This window comes from Drosophila albomicans, chromosome 3, assembly GCF_009650485.2.
Source record: "Drosophila albomicans strain 15112-1751.03 chromosome 3, ASM965048v2, whole genome shotgun sequence".
In the NCBI taxonomy this organism is placed as follows: Eukaryota; Metazoa; Arthropoda; class Insecta; order Diptera; family Drosophilidae; genus Drosophila; species Drosophila albomicans.
In genome coordinates this window covers 19,587,873-19,599,712 of record NC_047629.2, presented here as the reverse complement: position 1 = coordinate 19,599,712, position 11,840 = coordinate 19,587,873, and the positions used below count along the sequence as shown (strand labels likewise).

Sequence of the window (11,840 nt, the reverse complement as noted above, 5' to 3'; positions counted from 1 at the left end):
ATTTAAAAATTCGCGCCATATTGATTTGGGACTGCCAACCGATAAAAATATACTGCAGTGTCCTGAAATGCTAGAGTCTGGTCACACATTCGAAAACAATACATCGTATCGATTATGCGATAGTTAACGTCCTGTTGTGTAGCCGCGTAATTTAAAAGATTAAAGTTATTAAAGACTAAATGAAAATACAAATCAGTTTTGTTAAAACGGTTTATTTATTTCAACGCTTATATTAAAAGTTTCATTAACAATATACATTGAATATAATTTATGTATATGTAATATTCAATATATGTTTAAGTGCACTTGAAGTTTGTTTTCGTTATTCATGTGTCGTTTTGTGGGGGTCCGAGTTACGATTACTGTCTATTACCGCGTTTGTTAAAAAATTACGAGTACAACAATGAAATGATGTAAGAGTATCAATGTAATCATGCAATTTGTTTCTGTAGGGTATGCAAGTAGTTTGTATAGTAGTTGGAATGGGAGCTTTAGTTCTGTGAATGCATGCACATTGTATAGTTACAGTATCCACCAGTGGCATTTAAGTCTGTCAGTAGTTGTTAATAAAACATAACATACATATTATATCATAACAAAAGTAAACGGCAAGACGCAATTTTCAACGGAAGATTTTCGAATGGAAGCCAAGTTTTTGGGGGGTAACGGAAGAGACACATACTATTATTATATATTTATACATAAATATATATTCTGATAGTATGTGCATACTTGTTTTGCATTTCTTCATTTCGTAGCTTGTGAATTTTAAGTTAATTTTTTGCCAGTAAAACGGATAATTTTTACTTTTCATATAAAGTTAGTGAAGTTTCGTTAATTGTGCATTTATCTAATATAATAAGTATTAAACCAATGGAATGCTGGCCAATTGTTATCGTTGTAAAAAATGCAAGCGAATCTGCACTTCTGCTAAAAAGCAGAACGAACCAAAAGGGGAAATCACAGGACTGTCTACTGATAATCGACGGAATCGCTGTCCAGGACCGTCGAGGATACCTGCGAGACGCGTCGATGCCAGTAGTCCTGATAGCCCGATTCGTAAGGTGCAGCGGAGCGCCACGGTGGCCATTTCAGCTATTCCTCAACAATGTCCCAAACCATCAGCGAAGCATCTGTGCCACCCACTGTGATGAGCGTATGATCTCCGCATAGGAAGCGGGCGCAAGCCAGCATCCCGGAGTAGACCTTGGATTCGTGGAATTCGGCTCGCGGCGAGATGCAAGGATATCTGAGGAATGCAGGTAAGTATAGAGTATAAGTATTATAAGTATTATAAGTGTTATGAGTATTATACGTATTATATGAATTCTTATAAGTATTTATTTTATTTATTATTTTTAAGAATTTTTATTTCAGGGTTTAACTATTTCATTTTGCGTTATTTTTCGATTCTGTGTTCTTTATTTATCTTAGACACTTGTTACTTGAATTAAATTGTATTTTTTATTTTCAAATTCCAATAAAAAGAGATAAAAACTGAGACTTTACCTGTATAAACGCAGATAACCCTCGGCATCGCCAGATGCGAGCATGTCGTGAGCAGCCGATCGACTGCAGGTGGCGATGATGGTGTTGGCGCTGCTGTAGTAGCGATTGCTCCACTGTCCAGCCACCAGGAAGCCCACAGTGCAGTTGCTGGTCAACCACTTGACGTCCTTCATGGCAATGGGACTTCGTTCCGGCGACAGCGACTTGGCATCCCAGAACAGCAAATCAAAATCAATGGTCACGGTCTGCACAAAGTTGCCGTCCATGCTCCAATCCAAATGTGTGAGCGGCTGCGAGCCGCGTATCTTGTTCACCTTCTTGTAGGAGAAGCCATCACGCGACACGCGGAACAAATAGATGCTACCGTTCTGTGATCCCATGGCAATCATGTCCCCAACTAAAGAGTAAATACACAATACAAATACGTGGAGTGAGTGGGAGAGAGATGCAGATTGCTAGCACATGCTTACCCTGATTGTAAGACACACAGTTCAAGGGTGAGCCACAAACACGCAGTGTCAACATCACCGAACCGTTGTCGCAATTGATGACCAGCAAGTGGCCCTCTGTGCTGCCAGCAGCGAGCGCAGTGCCAAACGGATGGAAGGCCAATGCCACGCACTCGTAGCCAGTTTGAATGGTCCAAATGAGTTTGTTCTTGCGCCACAGGGCCACGTGCTTATCGTGGCCGGCTGTCGCATAAAGCTCGTCCTCGGGATGGGCGGCCAGGCCCCACAGCTGCCTCCCATGGCCGAAGACTACTTGTGTGAAGCGACGCTGCAACGAGCCCTCCAAAATGTTGTTCCTCGTCGTGCCCACATAGATGTTGCCATCGTTGCGACCTGGTCGCTGTGGATAGATGGTCCTCACGCCGCCAGCAGCCTCGGGTAGCTACAAAAGAACATTGATACAATGTTGTCATGAATTCATGTACAAACCAAGGACCTGTCACTCACCTTTGTGTCGGCGATTTTCTTGTAGTTCTGCAGCGAGTCCCAGGCAGCAATCTTGCGATCCTTCTCGCCACCGGACAATAGTGTGCCTTCGCCCAGCATGATGAGGCAACCGATGCCTTTGTTGTGAGCCTCGAATTCGGTGCGCACGAAATACGCGCCATCCGAGTCCACCGAGTAGATGGTAATGAAGCCGTCGGAGTCGGCAGTAATCACATCGCCATCCGGTTCAAACTGCACACTGGTGATGTGCGAACGCGATGGCTGCTTTACAATGTCCGTGCGTTCAAAGAAGCCATCCTTGCGGCGATGCCAGAACGCCAAATGACCACGTCCATGGGTGATGATGAGATTATCGTCGAGCGGATGAAAGGCGGCGCCCGAGAGTCCCTCTTGCAGAGTCTGTGCGTGAATATGACATTAATATTGTGCATAGAGAAGGGTTAAGGTTAATGCTACTTACGGCAACCTTGCCGAGCAGGTGACCCCATTGCCACTGCCAAACGGACAAAATGCTCTCGCGTCCACTGTCCACGGCCAGAATGTAACTGCCGCCGTTCTGCAAGCAACAGAAATTAGTTAATCATACGAACGGGTAAGTAAACTAAATATATGAATGCTTAATTAAGTATATACTATATATTATAAGTCTTTTACAGATAAATGAACAGATATACAAACATGCAACATGCATTAAAATATTAACACATAAATTTAAACGAATGCTATTTAAATAATATTTTAAATAAGTTTATATATATTGCTGGGAATTCTTTATCTTTGTGTAGTGCAATTTTAAATCTGTTTTTCATATAAATGATAAATGGATGTCTTCGAATAGTCTATTGTTTTATAGAGATTGAGGACACACAAACTGAATATTTAAAGGTTGCTAGATAGATATAGACCGATATACAGAGGAAAGCAGGTATGTAATTGATTGAGTTATCTAATTAGAATTACCAGTTGAGAGAAAGCCACCGCTGTTACACCAGTGTCCAGCTCGCCCATGCCAAAGACATAGAGTGTCTGCAAGGATTCTGTGCTCCAGATGCGCACATGCGCCTGCGACTTGCGATCGCGTCCTGCCTTTTGTCCCGAAGCTACCAACTCACGTGAGGGATGTACATCCATGCTAAGCAATAGAATAATTAGAGAACATTTTTGAGAGAAGATAGAAAAAATTTACCACATGATGTCCTCGGTGTGTCCGATGTAATGACGCTGTGCATCCTCATCGCGATCAAACAAAACGGCCACAGCAGCCACATAGTAGAGCAGCTCTCCTGTTGGCAGCACCCACAAGTTGCGGCGTGCATCGATGCCTCGATAACCGTGACTAAGCAAAGAATAAGATTAGGTTTAAATATTAATACTAATACTTTACAATACTATCAAGTAATATTAGGATTTACATTTACATATAGTAGTAGTAAGTACCATGAATAATTCCAAATTAACTATTATATAGACAGTTTCTAAAAAGACAAATTTTAGAATCCTATTGTTCCATTTTTATTAATGCGAGTCATTAGACTACATTACATATAGTTTTAGAGCATAGTTATTACTCAAAGAGAAACATTCTACCATGCTGTCGATGCATTTAAATGAGTCATTTTTACTAAAACGCTGGATTTAAGTACACTATATTCCCATTTTTTAATTATTATTAATGTGTTTCATGAGTGTAGTTTATCTATAGTTTCTAAGTCTATACTACCAATAGTTGGCAAAGAGTCTTTCTACCATGCTATCGATACATTGAAATGATTGTGATACTTACACCCACTGGAGCTGCAGTTTTTTATCTGGCGGCGAATTGTCTGCCGGTGCATGATGAACTGGGGGATAAAAGGTGCGCCGCAGACCACGAATTGTCACCTTAGTGGGCTCCTCCTTCATGATGTCCAGCATGGTGTACTCCCCGTTGGGTCGCAGTATCTCACTCTCTGGCGCATACAGGATGCGTGGTCGACTCTTGCTCCGGGGTCGTGTGCCACGCAGCGGAACCTTCGGCAGCTCCTCCGTGGGCAGTATGGGTGCGGCGGCCACCACCGAGGGACGCGAGCGAGAGCGACGTATTGGCGAGCCGGCAATCAAGGCCGTGCCCGTGGCCAAATAGAATGTGTCCACATCGGCAAACTCGTTTCGCAGCTGCGAAAAGCTGCGCACCTAAAAAAACGCAACAAACGTAAAGGCAAGTGCTCAAACTCAACTCAATTCTCCACTCATGTAGTGCATGGCTTTCAATTAGTGCATGTTAATTAAGTTATTACAAGGGAGTGAGCAGCGAACAAAGAGAGCTTACCTCCTGGCCGGTGCCCGTGTACATTTTTTTGGCGCCATTAATTTTTAGTACTTGACCCAAATCCTCGAGCACTTCCTCAAACGGCTGCGAAGTGCGTAGGTTTAGCAAAACGCGACACTTGAAAGAAGAAGTCGAATATATGTTTAGATTGAGATACAAAAATATACTATATATATGTATATAGTATATATTTAGTATGTGAGTAAAAACAATGGAAAAGTAAAGGGTCAAAGGTGATTGGATTTATGGTTGGGTAATTACTCTTGGCCATAAAATGTGAGTTATTAGGCTTTTTGCTAATATGAACACTATTTAGATGTAGACGCTGTATGTGGGTGTGCGTGTATGTGAGTGTGTGTGTGTGTGTGTGGCAGCATTGACTGCGCTCGTTGACTTTTCAACACTTTGGGGGCTTGCGACAAAATTTAACCGTGACACGCAACTTCCGCTGGCCCGGCCATGACTCTTTAAGTTTCTACGCAAAACTTTTGCTGGCAACAAATATTTATAATTACGCCCAGCACTCGCTCACACACAACCACACACACGTTCACACACGCACACATGTACATACATAATTCATACATACGGAGTCAAGTCTATGTACGGCCCACAATCCGAGGCTATGACCCACTTTGCTTTTTATTTCAATGCTTAATATTATTTGTTGCTGCAGGAGCAAGGAGGGCAGCTGAAGGGGCTGAGCTGAGCAGGTCAGGTTGGACTATTGCAGGCGGCATTGTTTGCCATCTACTTGTTATTGTTCTTGTTATGCTGCTGCTGCCGCTGCTGCTGCTGTTGTTGTTGCTGTTGCACTTAAGCTTTGCGCTCATAATTGGATGTAGACGCCGCATCCTACACAATCCCCTTCACCTCCCCCACTTTAAGCTGCACCCACGCCAGATAAGCGATACGCATTGTTGCATTTGTTGGCCAAGCCAACAGTAGCTTCAAGCCTGCTCTGCTCCTTGCTCCTTTCTCCTTGCTGTTTGCCTCTTGCTGCTTTCTGCTAGTTGCTTGCTATTCGCTGCTGTTGCCTCGCCTCGAGTATGCAACTTGAGTTTTAATGACCTTCGGGCCTTAATAAATGTCGTTCACGCATTAAGCTATTGCTGCATTCCTACATTTCTGCATTCCTGCTTTTCTCTCCCTCACTCTCATATTAAATTAAAGCATCTGGCATAAAGTTTATCTGAGCTGTGTCCTTGCGACAATTGCGGACAGTGCAAAGTTTGCGATCGTCGTGCATGCAATGTGGCTCTAATTTATGTATTTAGTTGGCATTCAACCGAAAGACGCTCGCCTAATGGTTTTATATCCCTGCTGAGTGCTGGCCTGCTTTTGCAGATACTTCATTGCATTTCGTTGCGAGAGTCTGCCCACCAAAATGCTCCCAGGTTTGCATTCAACATCTTTTTGTGTGTGTTTAGTTTTCCCCTCGCTTCATCGTTTTAAAACTTTCAACTTTGCTAAGCTTTTGCTTTTGCGCAAAAATTATGACTCGTTGCACAGAAATTTATTTGCGAACGAAAAGTCTTCAACTTGATCCCGGAAATGTTGACTCTTAAGCCGTCTCATGGGTCGTATGAGTAATAAAAATATTTCCTTTCCGTTTCTGATTTCGTTGATAGAAGTTTATGAGTTTGTAGGGACAAAAGTACATGAATTTCCATACAAGTCGTATTTAAATATTTTAGTATGCAACTATTTTATTTAAGTATAATTTTTATCAGTTTTTAATCTTACAAATAACTGCATGTACTCAAATGTAAATTCTCGATAAAATTTAATAGTTTTGTGGTCAGCAGAGTAACTGCTCGTCGCATATGTCAACTGAACGCTTATCGCTTCATACTTATTGTTTCAATGGGGAAAACTCTTTCTTGGCCATCACATGTAAACAATACATTACGAAGCAACCTTGCTGGCTTCCTCGACTCGACTTTTATGGTCATCAATTTGATTTAGGAGAAGGGTTCTACAGAAATGGTCAAAGTGTACCATGTACCAAATACGGTTGACTATTCTCCATTCACCATTTACCATTCACCATTTAGTGCAGCTGGCCGTAATGGTCGTTATGTGGGCTGAGCCAGTTGGCGCGGCCTAGCTCCTGCTCTTGGCACTATTAATCACGAATTGTTGATTGTTTATCAAATCGAGACACCTGAGACAAAACTTGCACACATCTATAGGTCTAAGCGAGAGAGATGAAGAGCAGACTCTGTTGCTTTAACTTATTTATTTTTGGTTGTTTTTTTATTGTGCTAATTAGGCCAAACAAGCTGGCATGAAGTGTGCTCAATTAGCTTTTATTTGGTAGTTGCAAGAACAGGACAACCAAATGAACTCATGGATATGCAAACTATACATAAATTATGCATGAATGCCACTTATTGCAAATGCCTGCAGTATTGTAGCAGGTATCTGAGTGTGTGAGCATTCAATTTGCATTGATTCAATCGAAGACTCAGCAGGCGGCCAAGACGTTGGAGCAGACAGAGCGTCGCACAGCTGGGCCTCAAGAGGACTTGGTACTTGGTTTACTGTATACATATATGCATGCCGTATAAACAAATATAATTATGTGCGCAAATAATTACATTACGTTGCTGGCTCCAATCACGTGACCCCAAACAAATGGCATTTGTTAAGCCAATTACGTGCACTTTTCGGAGAGCAGGAGCAGGAGCTGGGGCCCACAACGGTAGACAGCAAACAGCTGCCGGAAGGAAACCAGCACGGACGTATTTGTCCATTTCGCAGATTCGTAACCATATGCATGTGTGTGTGTGTGCAATGTGTGGGAGGTAGTGGGTGTGGCAGGAGGAGAACCACAGCTGCATGAGTTGGACATTTTCAACATTTTTTAAAGAGACATTGCAGTCTCTGTTTGTGTGTGCCTGGGATCACCTCATGCTTGATTTCATTTCTGTGTGACGTCAAAACCATGCACATTTCTTTTTTTCTGTACAAATAGTAAATAACTTGTGCTCCTTTAGTTGCTTTGGGTCCTTTAGCACCGAACGGAACGCAAGAATTCCAATAAAAATACATGCATAAAACAAAAGGACGTTAAACTGCCAAGAAAGCGTATAAACGAGATGCTCGACTGAGAACATACGCTATAAGCTGTTGAGTTACTCATTTATTTACGACAAAATACCAACGAATAAGCTCAGATGAAAGCTGGCAACAATACAGACGTGCAACAAAGTTTAGGGCAGGATTCATTTGCATGGCAACTGACAGATAGTTGAACTCTGATCAATAAAATACCATTGCATACTTTAAGGGGCCAAGCAAACTCGTACTGTGGCTTTAGTAGTGTGGAATAGTATAACCGACTTACAATGTAAGCGATCGATAGTTCATGTCTAGTCGTGTCAGGGGATAGAAGGCTTGCAACTTGGCTGGCTGGCTGGCTTGCAACGCGGCTAAGCTGCTACAGCTCACTTGGGACGCTTTGTGTTTGCATTCATTAAGGCCATGTGCTTGTAAGCCAACACATGCATCTGTGTGAGTGTGTATGTGTGTGTGTACGCCCATTGCTGTTGCCACCTTTGTTATTGCTGCTCGTCTTTGTTGACTGTTCAATACGCCTGCGGAGGACGTCAGCTTATGCAAAAGTGAAAAATGAACCATTTTTTGGCTGTAGTCAGTCTCAGACTCAGACTCTGTGTGCAGACATTATGAGTGCATAGCAAAGTTGATCAGACGTCAGCACGATACTTTGTAAGTGCAACAGCAGATTGCAATGCGGCACGTTGCTCGTTTCATGTTGCACTTTGCTGTTGCCAAATATTATTTATCAGCAGACAAACTGACACACAATCTACTCAAACTTGCTCCTGATAGCGTGTATTGAGCAGAGCAAAGCAGAGAGTAGCTTGCCACATTATGCAGCAGCAACGCTACGCAACAGTGGCAACAGCAAACAAACACAACAGTGGCAAGTGCTAAAAAGCATTGTGTGTGAAATACATACTGAAACACCTACTCGTACTCATTCATTGTACTCGTATTAGTATTGCATTCGTTTGCCAATTTGCGGTTCTTTCGCCCTCTCTTCATTTCATCCTCTTTAGCATGCAAAAATATTTGGCAAGCGTCGTCGTTACACTCGTCGTATACGCGACATGTCCTTGGCCTTGGTTGGCCATTGAGCGCGTGCAGTGAGAGACTTACGGGGGCGCTGGAGGTACTGGCTACAAAGTGCTACAATTTCCTATTTGCCTGCCGCATTTGCATTGCAATTCTTAAAGCAAGTTGTTTTCATTTTCTTGGCAAGTGGTGAATGGTCGAGTAAAGAGATAGATCATTCTTTTCGCCGTGTTTTATTCGCAACTCACGACACATTTCGGACTAAGGCGTAGTAGTAAACATTTATCTGCACGTGTCCGTTTAATTTCCCCCACTTAGAGCACTGAGTCATCTCTGCAGTGACCTCGGCCTTAGCCGTGGCGAAAAAGATGCATAGTTAACTATGCCGACGCTGCAGTGGGAGCAACCGAACGGCAACCAAGTGTAATTTACCCATGCAAACAGTAATGTAAGAGAGGGGAATTCCTCTCCTCTTCCACCCACAACGTTCCTTCGTTTTTCTGTAATATTCATAAAACGTCGAAGAGGCCAAAGATTGCTAAAAAATTGAGTTGCACTTAGGAAAATTACCATAAAACGTTATTACTAGCAAAGTTGAAACCAACACCAACACCAACTCTAGCAACAAAAACACTAATGCCGATGGCAACGGAGCGTAAATACTCCGACGTGCAGAGAGCGAGAGCAAGAGTTGTAGAGAAGTCGCATGCCAATTCATATTTTGGCCATTTCTCTGCTACGTACTACACAAAATATTCCGTCTGCAGTGCGGCGGCCTGTGGAAGGGATTGAAAAGTGGGGGAACTGAGGCTAGACTTTTTTGTGTGTCAGCGGAAAACAGTAAATTGGCCATGGCTTCAATTTCTTTCTTGTGGCAAGAGCAACCAACCATCGCCATCGTTGTTGCCTGCAACCAAATAAAATACAAATTGCAGACAATTGATTTACCATATGATTGGCGAACACTTTTCGCGGGTTGCGCCAAAAAGTAGGCAAAGGTTAATTGCCATTGCCTGCGGCCTATTTGAATGTCAAAGTGAAGTGCAACTCGCACAGCTATTGAACTTTGTGCCACATGCCACATGCGGTGGCATGATATTCGAATTGGTGGTGGAAGCATGAATATGCAGTGCTCTACAAAAAACGCGTATAAATTATTTCAATCTAAAATATGCTGCTATAAAAATACGAATTATAAATGCAACGACTGGCCAAGCCGGGCAACCGAATGATTGTGCGGTCATTAAAATAAACTTAATCACGGCGTGAAAAAACATAATTGGCAAAAAGTGCAATAACATGAAAAATGCGTTTGAAAAAGAGCAAAGTAAACCACATCAAATAATGCCGACCCCAGAGGACAATGCATTTTGCGAGGGAAGTTTTTGAAATATTGCGGCCAACTAATGGACAATTATTGACGTTAAATAAATTGACAAATTATAGTTAAACATTTCCTAATTATTTACGATTTAAAATGTCAATATTATATATAGTAAAATGAATTGACAAATCAAACAACTCTCGCGTTGCGTTATTAGTTATTTAGCGCGTCTGTTTGCATTACATTACCGAATTATTTATGCACATGTCTCTTAATGACAGTAAGTAAGTTAAGCTCAAAATAATCTGTCAGCTGTTGAGGCTTAATGTATTGCAAAAAAAAAAAAACAAATGCTTTCCCGATGGATGAAATGAGCAACAATGATAAAACAACAGACACAAATAACCATCGAATGCGGCGCACACAGAAAAACACAAAAACAAATAAATGTCTGACCATAAAATATTTATTGAAACATGTGCTCGAATGAACTACAACTCAACGAGAGTATGAGTACTGTGAATGTGAGTGCGGTAAAGCTACCTAGTCGAATGGATTGGTAAACTGAATATTTTAAACACAAACAATCAAAGTTCAAAAGCGAATTTGCCAAAAATTCATTTGTGTTTGTCATTCAGGCAGGGAAGAGAGAAACCAGCGAACGATTCGCTGCACGAGTACTCCAATATTCCCCTATATGTATTTTGTATTATTTGCACATTTTCCTCGATGAATATTCATCACATTTTTTATTGGAATTCCACGAAAAATATCCAAGTCCTGTTTGCCAAGCGATGCTATGCATATACAGAGCACACACAATGCTCGTGTCCACAATCGAATAGGGTAGAGTTGGCTTTTATTTAAAAATATCAGTGTCACTTGGCACATTCCTAAAGGCCCTAACAAAAAAAAAAAGAAAAACTAGACATAGAGTCCAGCTGTTATTTAATCAGTTGCGATTGCTTATCGAACGCGCAAAGCTTTTGGCTTGTGTTAACATAAATATAAATTTAAATCGCTGCAATTAAATCGTTAGCATGTTAACGCATCAGCAGCTGCACAATAACAAATATGAGTGCCAACCATATTCGAAAATGCGAAAATTGCGCAAATTTCAGCAATTCCGTAAACCGCATGAGGTACTATTTTCCTCCACGGTTCTTATTGTTGTTTTTCCCCGCTTATTTTTATACCCGCTACTTATAGGGTAAAAGGGTATTATAACTTTGTGGCAGAAGCAGACATCTTCGACCCCATACAGTATATATTTTGTTAATCAGCGTCAATAGCCTTGTCCATCTGTCTGTCTATCTGTCTGTCTGCCTGTCTGTCTGTCAGTCCGTATGAACACCTAGATCTCAGAGCAATCATTTTTTCGACAGTTTGTTTGCACGCATACCAAATTTGTTTACTTGTCCACTTGCGGAACCACAAATCGATTAAAATCGAACAACAAGCATAATTTTAAAGTTTTAATCGAATTTTGATACAGACAATAATAACTATAGTATTCCAGATGCCAGAGAATTTGATTACCGCCGGATAAAAATTTGAAAAGTTATTTAAGAAGTACTTCGGTATGGCGAAATTCGACTACTGCAATCGGGTTTTACCTGCTTTGGCTGGCAAGCTGATA

General features: G+C 41.6%; 1 protein-coding gene and 1 long non-coding RNA gene across 3 annotated transcripts in view; one reads left to right on the top strand and one right to left on the bottom strand.

Moving 5' to 3' along the window:
- Nucleotides 1-215: 215 nt before the first annotated feature.
- LOC117570633 (echinoderm microtubule-associated protein-like CG42247) overlaps nucleotides 216-11,840 on the bottom strand; it is a 38,533-nt gene continuing 26,908 nt past the window's right edge. For both annotated transcript variants that reach the window (XM_034252401.2, XM_052004581.1), the window contains 9 exons: nucleotides 4,774-4,890; nucleotides 4,249-4,637; nucleotides 3,652-3,801; nucleotides 3,426-3,597; nucleotides 2,926-3,021; nucleotides 2,466-2,864; nucleotides 1,980-2,400; nucleotides 1,510-1,906; nucleotides 216-1,249 (listed from right to left, as the gene is read on the bottom strand). In XM_034252401.2, the coding sequence (XP_034108292.2) occupies nucleotides 1,096-1,249; nucleotides 1,510-1,906; nucleotides 1,980-2,400; nucleotides 2,466-2,864; nucleotides 2,926-3,021; nucleotides 3,426-3,597; nucleotides 3,652-3,801; nucleotides 4,249-4,637; nucleotides 4,774-4,890 (2,295 nt within the window). In that variant the 3' untranslated portion in view covers nucleotides 216-1,095. The remainder of the gene's footprint in view (nucleotides 1,250-1,509; nucleotides 1,907-1,979; nucleotides 2,401-2,465; nucleotides 2,865-2,925; nucleotides 3,022-3,425; nucleotides 3,598-3,651; nucleotides 3,802-4,248; nucleotides 4,638-4,773; nucleotides 4,891-11,840) is intronic.
- LOC127565554 (uncharacterized) lies at nucleotides 2,969-3,537 on the top strand. The gene is made up of 3 exons (XR_007954882.1): nucleotides 2,969-3,057; nucleotides 3,112-3,390; nucleotides 3,458-3,537. It is a non-coding gene; the product is annotated as an uncharacterized LOC127565554 (long non-coding RNA).